Raw genomic sequence first — 17,714 nt, forward strand, 5'->3', positions numbered from 1 at the left:
AGAGGATGAGGGGCTGGGAGGGAACTGACACCATCCTTGTGGTAGAAGATAAAATGTAAGTCTTGTGGGGCACAGGTGAGAAAAAGATCTAAGACTGTTTCTTTTTTTAAATTAAATAAATTCAATAAAAAGTCAGAACAACAAAGGCGCGCGCGCACACACACACACACACACACACACACACACATACACATCTTAAAATAAACTCTTTTAGGACCAAGTGCGTGTTTCTTCTCCATAGTACAGCACAGAGGGTGGGGGGAGGGCAGGGGGCGGGGGTCCCCTCCCAGTGTCTCCACAGGCTGGAGTACTGGGCAGTGGGCCAGTTCCATGGCGAGTGCCCCCTCCTTCCCTCCCTGTTAAATACACAAATAAATTATATTCAGTATTTTCCAGCAGGAAAAAAAAATATGAGAAAGAAAAAAGAACACCCCAAACATCCCATCTCCCTCATCCCCCCTATTATTTAAGACTATATCTTTAATCATCAAAATAAAAATATTAGCTTTACTTCTTGAGTGCCTGCTTTAAGTCAGATACTGTGCTACCCATTTTCCAACTGTCATCTCCAAGCCTCATATAACTCTCCAATATAGGTATCATTACCTCTGTTTGGCAGGTGAGGAAAGAGAGTCAGAGAAGTTGAACTTGTCTTTCAGATGTGTGGATAAATATCTCTGCTATATGTTCCCATAGGTTCTGAACTTTCATTATCAAAAACAGTAAAATTTATTAATTTTGCTTACTGTTTATCTCACACAGTCCATTCTAAGCATATTGAGGGAGGATCTATGCCCATCTTCTTTCGATCCCCACCCCCTGAACAGTGGTAGACACATAGTAGATGTTTGTTGAGAGAAAGAAAGAAAGGAATGAAGAATAGATGCCTGTACTTGCTCAGGTAATAAGTGGTATCACCTGACTACACTTCAGCTTTCTCCCATAAACCCACTGTGCACAGGGCAAGCTGAGGAGATGGAAGGAGAACATCTATTTGGTTTGCTAGTGCTGTCATTAATCAAAATGCCAGAAATGGATTGGCTTTTATAAAGGGGTTATCAGATTACAAAGTCACAGTTCTAAGGCCATAGAAGGGTCCTCTGTTAGCTGGGAAGGCACATAGCTGGCGTCTGCTTGCTTCCGGGTTGTGTTTCAAAATGGGGTTCTCCAAAATGTCTGCATCAGCTTCCAACAGCCGACTCAAAATGTCTGTCTCAGCTACAGCTATGAGCTCCTTATGTCTGAGTTTATATAAGGCTCTTGTAAACTAATCAAGGCCCACGCTGAATGGGTGGGGCCACACTCCACGGAAATACTGAACCAACAGGTTCCAACCTAACCCACACTAATACGTCTGCCCCCACAAGATTGCATTAAAGAATATGGCATTTTCTGGGGGACATAATATATACAAACCAGCACAGATACCTTCACTGAAGAATGGCCGATGGCATCCGGAACACCTCTGTCAGCTGGGAAGGCATGTGGCTGGCATCTGCTGGTCCTTTGCTCCCAGGTTGTATTTCAAAATGGCTTTCTCCAAAATGTCTCTGGGCTCCTGTCTTCATTTCTCTCTCTTGTTCCTGTATGTCCTTGTTTCTTTCTCCCAGGGCATTTCTCTCTAAGCATCTGGAAGTCCTCTCTTAGCTTCTCTAGGGCAAACTCTGGGCTTCATCTCTTAGTTTAGCATCTCCAAACGTCCTTCTGTCAGCATCTTCAAGCATCTCTAATGTCAGCAAGCATCTGGGTCTTTGTCGGCTCTTAGCTTCTCTCTTAAATACTCCAGTGAACTAATCAAGACCCTCCCTGAATGGGTAGGGCCCACACCTCCATGGAAATAATCAGAGTTTCACCCTAATCAACAGACTAATCAGTCTGGCCCCACAAGATCACATTAAAGAACATGGCTTTTTGGGGGACACAATATATCTAAACCGGCACACCATCCATTAGTTTTCACTAGCTAAAGCTCACTCAGTGACAACCACACAAAATCATCTATTCACAGGGGCCAAAGCAAGACCTCCTAAGGATATCTGTGGTTATTCTTTTCTACTTCTGTCTCCCTGTATTGTTCCTAAGATGGCCCCTCTTTCCCCTACTGTTTAGTCATTTCCTTGACCTTTGCAAAATTTCCATCCAAGAGACATTTAGTAAATATTTACTAATTGGTTGATTCGATCTTCAGGGTAACACAGTTCAATTACAGCACTTTACAAAGCTCTCCTTCTTGACTTTTTGACTCGCTTCCTCAAGAAAATTAAATATGGTTTTACAACACATATATGGAAATGCCATCTGAAGTTGTTAATCCCATCTGTAAATAGAATCATCCAAGTCTATGTGGAGTGTCATTTAGAACTGTTCAAAAATCATCCAAAATAACATGGAAGGAGCGTCTAGTTAAGCAAACATAGAATTGGATGATTCACACTTAGCCATTGTGAGTAGCAGATTTTGGAAATTCTCAATACCTCTCTCAATTCCCCCTCCACCACTATACTATTTCTTTTGCCTGACTGCGTGTTGGAATCACTACTGAAAGGGGAACACTATCAAAAAGTTTTGATGTTTGATCCGTATCCTCCAGAGATTATAATGGAATGGATCTGGAATGGATCCTGGGAATTGGTATTTTTTTTAAAGCTCCACAAGTGATTCTAATGTGCAGGCAGGATTGTGAGTCACAGCTAACATGTATGTCACTTGAGGTCCACGTGTGTGTCTGGTCTCATAAATAGAGGACCAGGTCCTTTGCATAGTATACCAAGTTTGCAACAAATTGTGGATGCCTGAAAACTATTTTATCAGATTGGTTTTAACATGGAGTTGCTTTCTCTTTCATTTCAGGCCTCCAACCAGGGAGATCTTCCATCCTCCTCCACCTGTTCCACCCAGAGGTCGCTGATTCCACCTCCTAAAACCTGCCTAATCCAGGACTTTGAGACTTATGATATTCAGCCCATTAGCAATGTCTTCATGTTGAGTTTTATGACATTGACTGCTGTCCTTAAGACCAACTCTCATTGCCGATATTGCTGCAGCCCTGCTGGTTTGGGCAGTCCTTGAAGAAGACTTTGCTAAGGCATGAAGAAGTGAAAAACTAAGGACCTGATTCACCATCACCAAGTATATTGATCCATGTCCTTGTGTAATCAAAAGGATGAAGAATTATTGGAGTACTTACCTCTAATTTGGCCTAAAAAAGATTGATCAGAATGTACTTTACAAGTGATTTTACTAAAATGTACTTATATTACACCTTACATATTTACTAGTCCCAGCCTAATTTCTAGAAGCGGTTATGAAGTAAGACTTCCAGTGTTCAGTAAGTAGATAAGTGTCCTAACTTTTAAATAATTCTTCAACTTTTTGTAGATTCAAGTAGCTGTTTAAATATTAGGGTTGGTCACATGCACACACTGGAAAAGACATTTAAAAAGGATTAGTCTTAACCCCTCTTATATAGAGGGCAAGCCTGAGGTCCATAGAGTCTGCAACCAAGAGTATCCAGTTGGTTAGAGAAAGAGGCCCGTCTAGAATCTGGCCTGCTGATTCCATGTCATCACGCTTTCCATCTCCAAATAGCCAATCGCTCTCTCTTTTCAGAAATGGCCCAGATGTAGAAATTCAGTTGGTGACTATTGGCTCTTCAGAAGCTTCCTTCTTCAATATCTCTCAGGCATGAGATTATCAAGTATTTTTTTTTTTTTTCAATCTGGGAATTTATACTTTGGTATGCATTCAAAACCTTGATGTTTTCAGGGAACATCTAAAAAGGTTAGAACTAGAAGCCTGAGATGCCAGGGACTCCATTTACTGCTCTGCAGCCTTTATAGGTCTTATTTCTGCCCATAACAAGAGAGGATCCTTGCCTTTTTCTCTGCTGTAGGATCAGAAGAGGAAAAAAGAATCCTAAAATAGAAATAGTTCTCTGTTTCCTAATATACCTATTATTGCCACCAGGCTTGGGAAATCTGTGCAGATAAGGTAGAGCCTTAAATATGTCATTAATGTTGAGAACCTGGCACATAAATCCACTTTCAAAGCCTTAATTTAATACTTAAACATATAGTAAATTAGTATCAGACCAATTTCTTTAAAAAATAATGGAAATCTGGTTGTTGCTCTTGAACTTAAAAAATTATTCTCCATCCCACGCAGCTAAATAAAGCCACACTGCTAATGAACCACTTAAGTACAGTTTTGTTGGTTGTTTCTCTAATGATTAAAAATTCTTTTTTAATCTCATTCTTCAGTCCAGCAAACAAGGACTCTTAGTGAGTTAATAGCCTCTGGGGTCTTGAGTTTGTTTCCTGACCTAAAATACACTATTGGTCTTGTAAATCTTGAGAGTATTTGTACAAATTACTTGGCAGAGTGACTGGCACATAGTTGCCATTCTGCAAGTGTTCCCTCACTGATCCCTTTACTCCCCTTGTGAATTATTTGGAAGAAATAGAGTAATGTAAGATAAAAGGAGAACAAGAAATTATAATATTGGCATGATTGGCCATCTTGTTATTTATAGACAATCTCATTTTAAGCAATTTGATTTTGATAAAACCTACACTTTTGTCCATTCAGCACCACTAAGGCCACTTTTTGGATGCCAACTTTGGATTTTTGTACAGTCTCTAATGAACAAGACTTTAAATCAATAACATGGCAAACCTACTGCCAGGCAATGGTGTTACCTAACTATTTGTATAGCACTGTTTGTGCAATATTTGAATTACTTTTGCACTTTATGCTTATATGAGAATAAGAAGAAAACATAAACATGAAAGTACTGATGGGAAGCATGGGTCTCATGATGATGGTATAACTGAGTCATGGCTGGAAATGATTAGGAGTGCCAAGTCAAAAGTGGCAAATCTTAAAACCTCACTGGATATTCATTGACATCCCAAGCTGGTGGGTTGTGTGTTCAATCATAAAGGAAAATAAGAAAAAGAAAGAATTGGGTGAAACCCTGGGCCTGTGTTATTAAAGAATGGTGAGGTGTAATTTAGTATAATTTTTTATTTTCTAGAAACAGAACTGGACTTATAAATTTATTGAACTTCCACACATTCACCTTTTTTACATATTTTTAGGAATACATTATGTAACAGAACCATGGTCTTTCAATACCATGAGGATCAGAAACTGAAGATTAACTAGGTGTCCAAAGAGACTGTCAAAAGTTTTCTATAGGATGCTTTGGGAGACAGCTCTGCTGCTACTATCTTTCCCCAAAATTGTATAAGCTGGCTTAATATAAAGTGAAGCTATTGGTCATATTCACTGTCATTGCCTCTACCCCTAAATGTACAAGGTAAATTTGCCAACAGTTTCTAGGCTAGCGCTGTTCCTTCATTTTATATTAAAAGCTGTGAGCAGACAGACAAATTACATGAGCAACAAAATATGAAGACTGAGAATCTATGAATAGGTTAGTGTTTCAATCAAATAATTTAACTTGGCATATTTAAGATGTGAATAATCCCCAGTGCTTTGCTATAAGTAGGCAAAGTGATAGTATGTAAATGACTTCAATTAATATTTGTTTTAAAGTCCAGCTAAGTTTCCTCCAACCCCCCACCCCCACCTTTTTTTGGCTTGTTATTAAAAAAGAGAGATCCTATTCAGTCCTTATCACCTCAATAACTGGGACTTTTGGATACCGCTTCCATATGTTCCAGGAAGTAAGTCAGTTTTCTCTGTTCCTCCTTCAAAGAAAAGTGTGTGGGTTTGCAGCTGGTTGGCTGAGGAGGCATTAGTAACAGATTTATTTCTAAGAAAGACACGTGGTTAATTGGAATACATCTGAACGATTCATCCTAGAATAATTATAACTTCAATTCTCAATTTGAGGAGTCTGCTTGTATAAATATTTGCTTTGGTTTGATAAATAAATTGTGTTCTGTTCATTTCCAAGTGAGTTATTAAGAATATAAGATGCCCTACCTCCTCCATTCCTGCTGGTCAGGTAGTACCAGGGTGGTGAGAGAATGAGTAGGAGGTTGAAATTTGTGTTCTGAATTCTGAGTCATAACTTGGAAATCATTTTTTCATAGAAAATATAATAAATAGTAGTTGGTTCCCAGAGTAAACTGCCAAAGCCCACTTAACCCACAATGTAGGAGAAAATGTCTTAGCTAGCCACTCGGTAAGAGCGTGGTGTAGGAAAGAGAACATGGACTTGAAAGGCAGGAAACCTGGTTTTTAGTCTGGTCTGCTGCTAACTTGCTATGTTCACATAACTTGAGTACACTGGGTATGAGTTTCATCATCTGTGAAATGGATTTGGTTGTAATATTCTGGGTCCCTTCAACTCTAAGTCTAAGGCGAGGGGCAGGGAATCCTTACTTCTGAAGAAGGAGGGAGGCAACCCTACTGGAGTTGCCATCTAATTGGCAAGGGATCTTATGTGGCAGCTGCTGTTCCAAATAAGTGGCCTTGCCCTGTATCTTATTATAATAGATCAGTTCAAAACTTTGTGAAAGACAGTGAAATGAGAACTGCACAAAGAAATTAATGGTCTTAGTTTCTCTTCAGTCCAAGAACCAAATGTTTTCCTAAAGAAAGAACTCAGGGAAGTCATAAAGTTCTTTGGTGGGTAGAGCATTTCTGCTAGAACAGAAAGGGTGGAGGTAGAAGGTAGCGAACAGCAATAGGACAGCAAACTGCTCCCCTTCCCCAAAGTAAATAACTGGCATGAGAAATGTAACAAAGAAGAAAGAAGAAATAGAATTTCACAGAAGAGGTAGCTAAGGATGGAAATCAGAGGATATGCTGTCGTATATAGACAAAAAATTTTGATGATCAAGTTTATAGAGAATGAGAATAAAAGATCGAAATTGTGGTTTTCTAGAGCATTTACTAATGATAGGCTCTTTAACCTATTGGGTCTTATTGGCACCACCATAAAAAATAGGCTCCACAGCCAGTGCTGTGGAGAGGATGGACTCTCCTTTTGTTGGCATTCCCTCCACCCCCCTCCCACTCTTTCTGGTGTCAGGGAATGAAGACATCAGACGAAGAAAATGGTGAACTGCGACAAATCAGTGTATCACTTCCCAATTTGGCAGAACAGCCTTAATTTAGATGGTACTCCCGAGCACTGTTTTGTAGCCTTGAAGTCATCAGGTTCTCAGGATCTTTGAAACCACACTTCTTTTCCTCCAATCAGTTACTTTATCTCCTGTACCTCTTTGCACACCAGCTATTATCAGACTAATGCCATTTATCATCAGCATACCCCTAGTACCTACCACAGTTTCTGGCTCATAGTAGATATTAACAGCTGTTGAATTAATGGCCCTAAATCCTCTTCCCCCCATTAGACTTTCTCAAATACTCCATGAAATTAGGGTTCCTCTTCTGATTGCCCATTGCTCATATTGTCTGTTGAATATTTGGACAGTTGGTCACATTTTGTGCAGTTCTTTTTCCTTCACTGTTATGCCTGTTCTATGTTGTTTCTATTTCCCATTGTAAGTCTACCCTCCCCCAAACGAATACTTTATACTTTTTCTTGTATCCTCCCTACCCTGAAGCATTTGCCAGCCCAGTACTCTCCACAAAACACCTAGAAAATGCCGCCTGAAATCTACTGATGACGGTGATGGATGTTGAAGCAAAAAACCACTCATCCTTCTTAATTCAGCACTTGTACTGCTTGTTCAATTGCCCATCATTGCTTCATTCAAAAGCAGTGATTATTCATTCGCGGAGCATTTACTGAGCTTCCACTATGAGCAAGTCACTGTGCTAGGTGCTGTGGGGGATATACAAAGATGTATAAGAAGCCTCCTCTGATTTCTATAGCAATTACTGCCTGTATGATTCATTCAGCAATTAATCATGTACTGCCTTGTGATGTCTCTGTCTCTTACACTGGCTAGAAAACGTTATTTAAATCTTGCTGTTAACTTGACTGCTCACTTGTTAATCTCTCCCTTCATTCATTCTTTCAATCATTAAGCAAAAAGTTTTGAATGTCTGCAATGTCACAAGCACTATTCCAAAAGCTTTGGTAATATAAAGATAATAAGTGACAGTCTCTATCATCAAAAAGATCAGCATGTAGTACAGAAAAGGAAATGGGAACCTATGATTAAGATGTAACATCCAAATGCTATAAGAAGGGATGTTCAACTATTCTGGGAAATCATGCAAGGTTTCACTGAAGAGGTGGTAATTCAGCTAGGCCTGGAAGGACAGTATCTAATGGACAAGGCGAAGCAGGGCATTCTAGGCAAATGGAACATCAAGAGTCAAGGCACAAAGGTGTAAAAGAAAATGAGGTATTTGGGAAATAAATGGGTGAAGCTGGAGTGCAGGAATTAGTGGAAGTAAAGTTGGGGAGATAAATTGGGGTCTGACTGTGCAGGTCCATGCATAACAGGCTAAAGAATCTGGGCTTTATCTTTTAGCAAGTGTTATGGATTAAATCATGTCTACCACAAAGAAGTCTGAGCCCCTAGTCCTGTGAACGTGAGCTCATTTATAAACATAATCTTTGGAGATGTTAGTAGTTAAGGTGAGACAAATTGAATCAGGGTGGGCCTTAATCCAATATGCTAATAAGGAAATTTGGAAATCTGGACATAGTTGGATGGAGAGAAAGATAACCATGTGATAAGAGGCAGAGAATGAGTTATAGGTTGCTGACTAGCCACCACCAGAACACTACAGACTTCAGAGAAGCCATGATATTGTCAACACCTTGATTTTGGACTTCTAGCCTCTAAAATTGTGAAACAATAAATTCCTATTATTTAAGCAAACCAGTCTGTGGTATTTGTTTTGGCACCCGTGGCAAACTAAGACAGCAAGGAATTATTTTTTTTCCTGACTATATTTGCAGCACATGCTCACTGTATAAACATTCAAGCATTAACAGGCATGTACAAAGTAGAAAGTTGATCACTGTTAATGGTTTGAGTCATAGTTTTTTAGATTATTTTTTATGGATAGACTAATGTATTACTGGGCAAAATGGAATTATACTTTTTTTCAACTTTTTTCATTTAGAAACGTCTCTTGGATATCATGCCATGACAGTCCAATGCAGATCTAGTTCATTTTTAAAAATGGCCATATGGTTGGTAGCCCATTAGTAGTAAAAAAAATTCTGGAACCAGACTGTTGGGGTCTGGTTTTTCAGTAAGCTACTTAATAAGCTACTCTCTGTGCTTCAGATCCCTCATTTGTGAACGAGCATACCAATAGTGCCTGTCACACGGTGTTGTGAGGATGAAATGAGACAATACATGTAAAGGGCTCAGAACAGTGTCTGGCAGATGAAAAGTGCTCAATACATCTAGCTAAAGCTGCTGCTATGAAAAATACCAGAAATGAATTGGCTTTTGTATAGGGGATTTATTAGGTTACAAATGTACAGTTCTAAGACCATCAAAGTGTCCAACTAAGGGATAAACAAGAGAATACCTTCACTGAAGAAAGGCTGATGGCATTTGGAACACCTCTGCCAGCTGGGAAGGCATGTGGCTGGCATCTGCTGGTCCTTTTCTCCTGGGTTCTGGTTTCAAAATGGCTTTCTCCAAAACGTCTCTTAGCTTCTCTTTCTCAGTTCCTGTACATCTTTGCTTGTTCTCCCACGGCATTTCTCTCTAAGCGTGTGTGTGTGTGTGTGTGTGTGTGTGTGTGTGTCCTCTCTTAAGCTTCTCCGGGTGTGTGTGTGTCCTCTCTTAAGCTTCTCCGGGTGTGTGTGTGTGTGTGTGTGTGTGTCCTCTCTTAAGCTTCTCCGGGTGTGTGTGTGTGTGTGTGTGTGTCCTCTCTTAAGCTTCTCCGGGGAAACTCTGGGCTTCATCTCTTAGCATCTCCAAATGTCTTTCTGTCTGCATCTCCAAGTGTCTCAGCTATTAGCTTCTCCCAAGGGCAAACTCTGGATTACATTTCTTAGCTTCTCTCCAAAATGTCCGTCTCAGCTTCTCTGAGCTCCTTCTCTCTATGAGCTCTCATAAAGGACTCTAGTGATCTAATTGAGACCCACCCAGAATGGATGGGGTCACATCTCCATGGAAACACTCAATCAAAAGTTTCCACCCAACAAAATTGGATTAAAAGATCATGGCTCTTCCTGTGTCCATAACAGTTTCAAACTGGCAAACCAATATTCAAGGAGTGTTTTAAGCAAGAGAATGCTATACTCAGGCTTTTTTGTAGAAAGACCACTCTGGCACTCTTTGGAGAGGATAAACAGAGAGGGAAGGAAGATAGGTGACAGGGATTCTGTTAGGAGACTGCTGCAATATATAATAAGTTATGGAAGATTGGTTGTTATTTGCAGGGTTAGGAGAGGAAAAATAAACTATTGAGACCTAAGAGACCAAAGGCTAGAAACTGACTACAAGAGACAATCTGAGGTTAAGTTTCAGATTTTTGGCTTAGAGGACTGTGTAGAAGGTGATGCCATATTCAGATATTTGTTCAACCGTGGGCCTGGCACTCTTCTAGGCACAACAAATATGGCCATTATTAAGATCCCTACTCTCCGAGTTTACACACACAAGAGGTATTTACATCTGTGTATGGGAGACCAACAAACAAGTAACCTATAAAATAAAATAAGCAAAATAATAATTTAAAAATAATAAATAAAATATTAAAATAAATAAAATAAATTTTTGAAATAAGTAAAATGAGCAAGAATTTCAACGAGCATTTCTTGAATAGTGGGGAATAGGCAAAAAATGTTGAATGACTTTAAAACGCTGGTGCAACCCTGTATAAGCTGAACAATCTCCCACAGTGCATGATTCTTTCATGGCGGCAGGTCAGACGATAAGCCGGAAGGGTTAAGCATCCTGGCTAAGGTCACACTACCCGAAGCGCCGGGACGCAGCACGATGGAGGCCTGACCATCCGCGAGAGACACAAGCCCGAGCTGCAAGCGGCCTCGGAGTAGCCCGAGAGAGACCTTTGGAGGCAGGGAGAGTGTGCCTGCCGGGCCCGGCGGCCGGCGACGGTTGCGACCCCGCGTCGCGAGGCACTTCCGGCGTGTGCCGGGGTGGCGGGATGACGTGGCTGAGTCAGAGGAAGAGGCTGAGGAGGTGCCTGGGGGGCGGGGGAGGTTCGGGAGCGGGCGGTGACGGCGGCGGCGGCAGCGCGGTGGAGGCAGCGGCTGGGCCCTGGCCTTGTTCGTTTCTGCGCGCCCCGTGAATGCGAATCGGCTGCGGCGGCGGCGGAGGAGTCGGTGCGCCGACGCCGGGCCGGTGGGAGCGCGGAGAATGAGGCCGCTGCTGGGCATTCCCGGCGTGGTGGCGGCCGCCGCGCTGTTGCTATTGCTGCTGCCCCGGACCAGGGCCGACGAGCACGAGCACACGGTGAGAGGCGTCCTCGGCCGGCGCGGCTGTCCTCAGCCGGCTCTCCGGCTCACCGACCTGGCAGGCCTGGCGCGGCCTGGAGAGCCTCGCTGCCCCGGCTAGTCCCGCGGCCGCTCGAGGGCTTCTTCCGGTTGGGCCTGGTGGAGCAGGAACCCCGAGCGCTGGGAGGAGGCATTTCCGTGCGCTCCCGGGACAGGGTTCCTCGCCCCGGGTTCCTGGACTTCCTTTTCCCACCTCGATCTAAGTGGCGCTGCATCCCTGGGTTTGGGGTTCTGGGGCCCGGGAGGAGCCTGGTGAGAGTCGATTCACTTCGCGGCGGGAGTGGGGGCCGAAGGTAGGCTAGGCTGCTCTTCTGTTATTGGGGGCTACGACATAGAAGAAGACGGATGCATCACTATTACCCGTCATACGCTAACCAGGAATTATCCACGAATTTATGGACCTCACCGCGTGCCCCCCCCCCCCCCCCGCCCAAGCAGGATCAAAACCTTGGCATGAGTACAGCATTAATAAACTTGGGGTGAAGAACAGTTTACACGTGTACACGCACGCAGCCCACACGTACCCAATCCGAGGCCTTTCTTTAACTTTCTCCTCTCCCTCTTCTGGCCTCTAGATAGAGGCCTCCACCCCAGTGGTCTCTAGGGCATCTTCTGAGCGAGACGAATGTTGAGTTTTCCAGTCTTCATGTGGGGTCTGGAACAGTCCCTTTTGAATTTGTGCTAAAATTGATTGGAAGTTTATTTAATTGGCGTTTTCACATCAAAGCATGGATAATAACAACTCTCCAAGTGACTTTCACTTAGGGCTATAACTCCATGGTTTTCAGGATGGTAGATGTGAGCAACTCAGGAAAGTCATGTAAATGAGAGGTGGCTTGGAGAATAATTTTCTGTATACCTTTACTCATTAATAGGATTTTGTTTATTTTCCTTATTGGCTCACAATGTGTGAGATGTTGTGTATGTACTAAATCTGAAAGATTTGGGGGTAGTCTTCAGTCATTTTTGGTGAGGATATGAAGCAATTGTCCTTATCTATTTAATGGACCCTACTTTAGATTTTATTTGCAATGAACAAGTTTTCTTTTTTGCTAGTCCCTGGGTTAGCAGGGCTCTCATTTTAGCTAATAAAAGCTCTAAACTTTTGGCCATTTTACCTTCAATCACAGCCAGAAACTTCTTACTTGTATATTTTTTAGAGACACAAATTCTGAATGGGTGACATGTTTTTTGTGTGCTATACTTATTACCAGAGGTTAAATGGTTAAATTTAAAAATATTTCTTACTGCTGCTTCTACCAGGTAACTTGTCTCAAGGTGTAAGAACTGTTATTGTTTCACATAATATACAGGAACCATGTATAGATTGGGTTCTTTGATTACTTTTTCGTTAATGAGATTGTTGTTAATATTTGCTAATTTTTGAGCACTTAAAGGAAAGTTACCATGTAAAACTCAGAACTCTTTCTTAATTATGGTTCCATCATTCAGGCATGCAAATTTTAAAGGTAGTATTCTATTTTTTAATCTTGTGTTTTATCCTTCTATGGCTAGGATAAACTATTAGAAATTAAAATTTCTTAATTGGAGGTGGACACAGGCCTTAGGATAATTTACAAATTTAAGGTGTAAATACTAGTTTCAGTGAAATTTTATTGCCAGGGACATATATATTTTTTTTTTATGACATGCTATAATTGACTAGAAAATATTTGATGAAATATAAAGGGTTTTTGTGGATTGCCACAGAAGAGACTGTGGTATGTAAGAAATGGTTGCTGGGCAGAAAATTTTAGAATCCATGGCATTTCACTTCTTTAATCTGTCTACAGTGAACTACTCTCACTTGGTTACACGTTATTTAATACCCACTATTTAAAAAGAAAAAAAAAGTTACAGAAAGAATAACATTAAGATACAAGTATAAAATATAAATATCTTTTTTTTTTTTTTTTTTTGCTGTAAGCCAACATCTTATTTTCTTTCATGTTTCTAGAAATATTTCTTGAAAAATAGACATTCATCTTAGCCATATAATAGTGCTGGAAGGGTGATGGTCAAGTGAATTTTTTTTTCCACCAAGAGGCTGAAGTAGCTAGTGAAAAGAATGATACTGAAGGTGGAAGGGACAAATTGCCAATGAAAGATTGCTGAGTTTAGAATAAGTGTTTAATAAATACACTTGTGGAACTGAATTATTAAAGGGCAGTTTTCAAAAGCCAGAACTCATTCTTTAGATTAATTTTCTGTGAAGACTGTTGTCAGGTAAAAAAGAATAATGAATACAGTATATGTAGCATTTACTGTGTGCTAGGCTCTGTTCTAAGTGCTTTACATATATTAATACTCATATTTTAAACATATATTAATAATCCTGTGAGGTAGATGATACTATGCCCTTTTAGAGCTGAGTAAAGTAGGGCCAGAGAGGTTAAGTAACTAGCCCAAGACAGCACAGCCTGTTGGCGTGGAGGTGGGATTTGAACCCAGGCATTCTTAGTTAATGATCTTCTACACTCTCAGCTCATATGCTCCATAGCCCTTTATCCTAAAAATAGAACAGTAAAACATTGGTATTAAGACTGATAATTCTCTGTGTTGCTAGTGTTTTTAAGTGCTTAAAGAAAGAAATGTGTGGATAAGTCTAGTTTCATAATGGGTTGTTACTGAGATGTTGGGTTAGCATTAAGAAGGGATAGGGCTGACCTTTTGGACATGCACCTGTGCTTGGTTTACTGCTCTGCTGTTCCCATCTTGAAATTCCTAATTTGAACAAGGGGTCCCACATTTTTATTTTGCACTGGGTCCTGCAAATTATATAACTGGTCCTGAGAAAGAACCTTTTGCAGTTCCACAGAACCCCTTCTTTCTCTTACTTTACCTACTGAATTAGTATTCAGTTGACCATTTGACACATGTGGAATATTTTATGTGCTTATTTATCCAAAGCTCTTTTAATATTCTCAGAAGAATGATGTGAAGGAAATGTACTGTTGATTTCTAGAATATATACACATTTAGAATATATACAGATATGTTCCTGTCAATTTTAGTAAGTTGAATCACACATTGATTACAGGGCATATTGTTTGAAAAAATAATAAAAGAACATTTCATGAAAGGCGGGCTTTTAATAAGTTATTGAAGAGTCATAAAAAGAACTCTTTAAAGTGAGTGAAAGGTAGAGTATGGTTTATGCTTATTTGGCTTTCAGAAACAGAAAGCACATGGATGCATCTAGAGTTAGATTACCACGTCTCCTAAGACCCTAAAGAACTTTTTTTTTTTTAAATTTCAAATTTGGTATCATGAATTTCAGACAAGAAAAGGACTTGAGATCATTTAATTCAAACTTCTCATTTTCCTAATGACCTGTAGAGGCCCAGTTACTGGCCCAGTGCCAGAGAAAGAATCTGAATTTCCTGATCCTTAGTCCTTTTCTACCTATCTTGTACATATTCTTTCCACAGTAATGATATAGAAAGATGTCAGCATCATAAAAAAAAAAAATACGTGAAGGGTAAAGCATTTTATGATTTGTACTATGGCCTTATATTTTATGGGTTTGGTTTCTTCACAAGATCACAGTCAACATTTTTTTTTTTTTTTTTTTTTTTGCTACATACTTAAATGCTCTGTTTGGCACAATAAATTGTTTAATCAGTGTTGAGTAGTTAGGGAGATACTAGATACAAGTATATGCAGTGTTGGAAGTATGAAACCCTATTGCTTATTACTATAAGCAATGAACAGACCCAGGTCATTGCTTTTTTTTACAGTTCATAGTCTTAGAGATGCCTTTTGTGATTCAGGGCCCCTGCCTCAGCCTAAATTCCTGTTTCTTTGCAGCCTACTATACCTCTGGTATCCTCAGAACTTCTAATGTTCCAACACCCAGTCTGTGCCTAGAATAGTCTATGCTCAGCCTCTGCCATAAACACTTTGTATTGCACCACTGAGTGATTTTAGAAATGTTTTGTTTGTTTTACTTTGGCAAATGGCACACTTTGCTTTTGTGACTGGTGTGAGTATAGGAACTCTTAAAAGTTATTTGAAGAATCGTGAAGAGAATAAGCATTTTACTATAACTGAATTTATGAGTGCTGTAATATAGATCTGTTGTTTAGGAAATGCCATGATTTGTTGTCCTATTTTCAGCTGTACTCTAGTAGACTAAAAGTTTTTTTAGTTACAAAGCTATTTTGAGATACAGCAGTTATCTCAAGAGACTGTATCCAAAAATATACTTTGAATTTATATGTATTACAACTCTGGAATTTTGATATGTTTTAAATAAATAATTAAAAGGCATTGAAATGATGCTTTCTGAAACATCTTCAGACCTGGATTTTGCCTATCTATTTAAGTTCTAATTTCTTTATTCAGACTTTACATGAGGATGTCAGTAACATTATTACCTACGGTGTTCATCCTGAGAAAGATTAATCCATGACCTATGTCAAGAGGAAAATTTTTGTCATCCCCACCCCCCTCAATCTATAGAACATTTAAGTAAGGGAGACCTGACACGGGTGACCTCTTGAGACTAGAGGTAACTCCTTTAGAGATTAGAACACAAGTGGCTTTTTAGGAAAGTTTTTTTTCCTGTAGGGTGGATTAAAGGCTCAAATGGAAAAATTGTTCAGTATTCTGTATAGTCTTTTGTTTTTGTACAACTGTACTTTTTCATATTTCCTTTACTCTTTAGTTAATGATAACTTACTAGAGATTAGCAAAAGAAAAAATGTAGTCTTAAACTTGTAAAATTAGTACTGATTATATGATCTTGGACAAATTATTTAACATCTCTGTACCCTAGCTTTTTTGTTTGTTTGCTTTTGTAAAGTGGGGGAAATAATAGAACCTATCTGTTAGAGTCTTGGATGGATTAAATGTTCATATAAAGACCTTAGAACTATGCCTGGCACATGACATATGCTTATTAAAAGTTACCTAATCATATTACAAAAGGTGGTGAGATCATGTCATATTAGGGATTGATCAGGGAAGGCTTTACAGAGAAGGGAGGATTTGAGCAGTTTTGAAAGATAAGCAGAATTTGGCCAGGTGGAGAGAAGGGGTGGCATTATTGATTTGGAGGAATGGGCTAAGAAATGAGGTGGAGCAGGAAAGGAAAGTAAAACAGTGTTCTAAACCATTTTGGCTGGAGTGGACAGCTCAGATACTGAGTTCAGGAGTGAAACTCTTTGGGAGTTGGAAAATGAAGGCTTGGTAAAGGTGAAGAATGCAAATAGCCTGAACTGGCCTCCTGTCATTTGGCCACTTCTCAGAGGAGGCCTCATACGGAAGGATCCATGCTCAGGGATTGTATTTTTTTGACATTTTTACCCCCTTCTGGTTATACTCTGCAGCTAAGTATGAAATGCCACCTTTCTCAGTAAGTACCTATTGGCCAACTCAAAGTTTTCCAAGGGAAATAGTTACAAAGAGCTTCCTAGGATTTCCTGGAATGTTTTGAAAGTGAGTAAGACGAATGTTTGGCCAAGGGTACCCAAGTAGGACATAGATGGAGAGAAGAGCATTATCTGGCACTTGGTTCCCACACATTGGGACTCTTCAGTTTCCCCAGCTCTGCTCAGGGATTTTGTCAGCAGCTTTAGAGAAGTATATTATTTCTCCTTAATAGACTGTGTGATGCCTTCCTTTTGATATTTTCTAATTTCAAGGCATTTGTATTTTAAAACACATTTTCTCTCTTGAGAAAGAACTCTTGTTGTGATCTTGTTTTGGGGGCGCTTATTCTGAGACAATCAAGAACTGTGATGAAAAGCAAGCAAAATTTTAAGTGTTGCTCTGCATAGGAGTTCAGTTCATTATATTTGAAATGGTCTGCATAAGGAGCCATTTAAAAGAAAAGAGACATTATCATTGCCTTAATATTACCCCTAACTTTCCTATCTTAATATTTATATTAAATATGCATATACATACATATATACTTTTTTCTAATTACCGTTTCAGTCCTCTTTCCAGAAGGAATATTAAAACTACAAAATGGTATGGATTTTAGTAACGTACGGTTTGTATCATGTCAGCACAACTTTACCATCCCTTAATAGGGACTTCAGAATGTGCTGTGATTTAACACACATAGCAACCCTTATTTTAATTCTGTTTCAGTTTATATAAAATAAATCGATGTTCTGTTTTAACAAGTATTTATGCTCAAATTTTTATCTATTTTTAAAGGAATATGCATATTCCTTTAAAAGGGTAGAAAAAGTGTTATGTGCTTATTTTCATGTGTAACACACATAACATTTCTGCAGACTCTACAAGATTAATAGCGAAGTCCTTATTAATAGACCCTCTTGCTTAAAGTTCTAAGCTTATCTGGATGCGTTCTGTCACC

The 17,714-nt window shown here is 39.7% G+C and overlaps 2 protein-coding genes across 4 annotated transcripts in view; both read left to right on the top strand.

The window, feature by feature from the left end:
• PIK3AP1 (phosphoinositide-3-kinase adaptor protein 1) overlaps window positions 1-4,198 on the top strand; it is a 114,553-nt gene extending 110,355 nt beyond the window's left edge. For all 3 annotated transcript variants that reach the window (XM_037805400.1, XM_037805401.1, XM_037805402.1), the window contains one exon: window positions 2,851-4,198. In XM_037805400.1, coding sequence (XP_037661328.1) covers window positions 2,851-2,908 — 58 coding nt within the window. In that variant the 3' untranslated portion in view covers window positions 2,909-4,198. The remainder of the gene's footprint in view (window positions 1-2,850) is intronic.
• A 6,880-nt stretch (window positions 4,199-11,078) lies between these two features.
• TM9SF3 (transmembrane 9 superfamily member 3) overlaps window positions 11,079-17,714 on the top strand; it is a 74,068-nt gene continuing 67,432 nt past the window's right edge. The window contains exon 1 of the mRNA XM_037804361.1: window positions 11,079-11,339. Coding sequence (XP_037660289.1) covers window positions 11,244-11,339 — 96 coding nt within the window. The 5' untranslated portion in view covers window positions 11,079-11,243. The remainder of the gene's footprint in view (window positions 11,340-17,714) is intronic.

The sequence above is a fragment of the Choloepus didactylus genome, chromosome 15, assembly GCF_015220235.1.
Source record: "Choloepus didactylus isolate mChoDid1 chromosome 15, mChoDid1.pri, whole genome shotgun sequence".
NCBI lineage: Eukaryota > Metazoa > Chordata > Mammalia > Pilosa > Megalonychidae > Choloepus > Choloepus didactylus.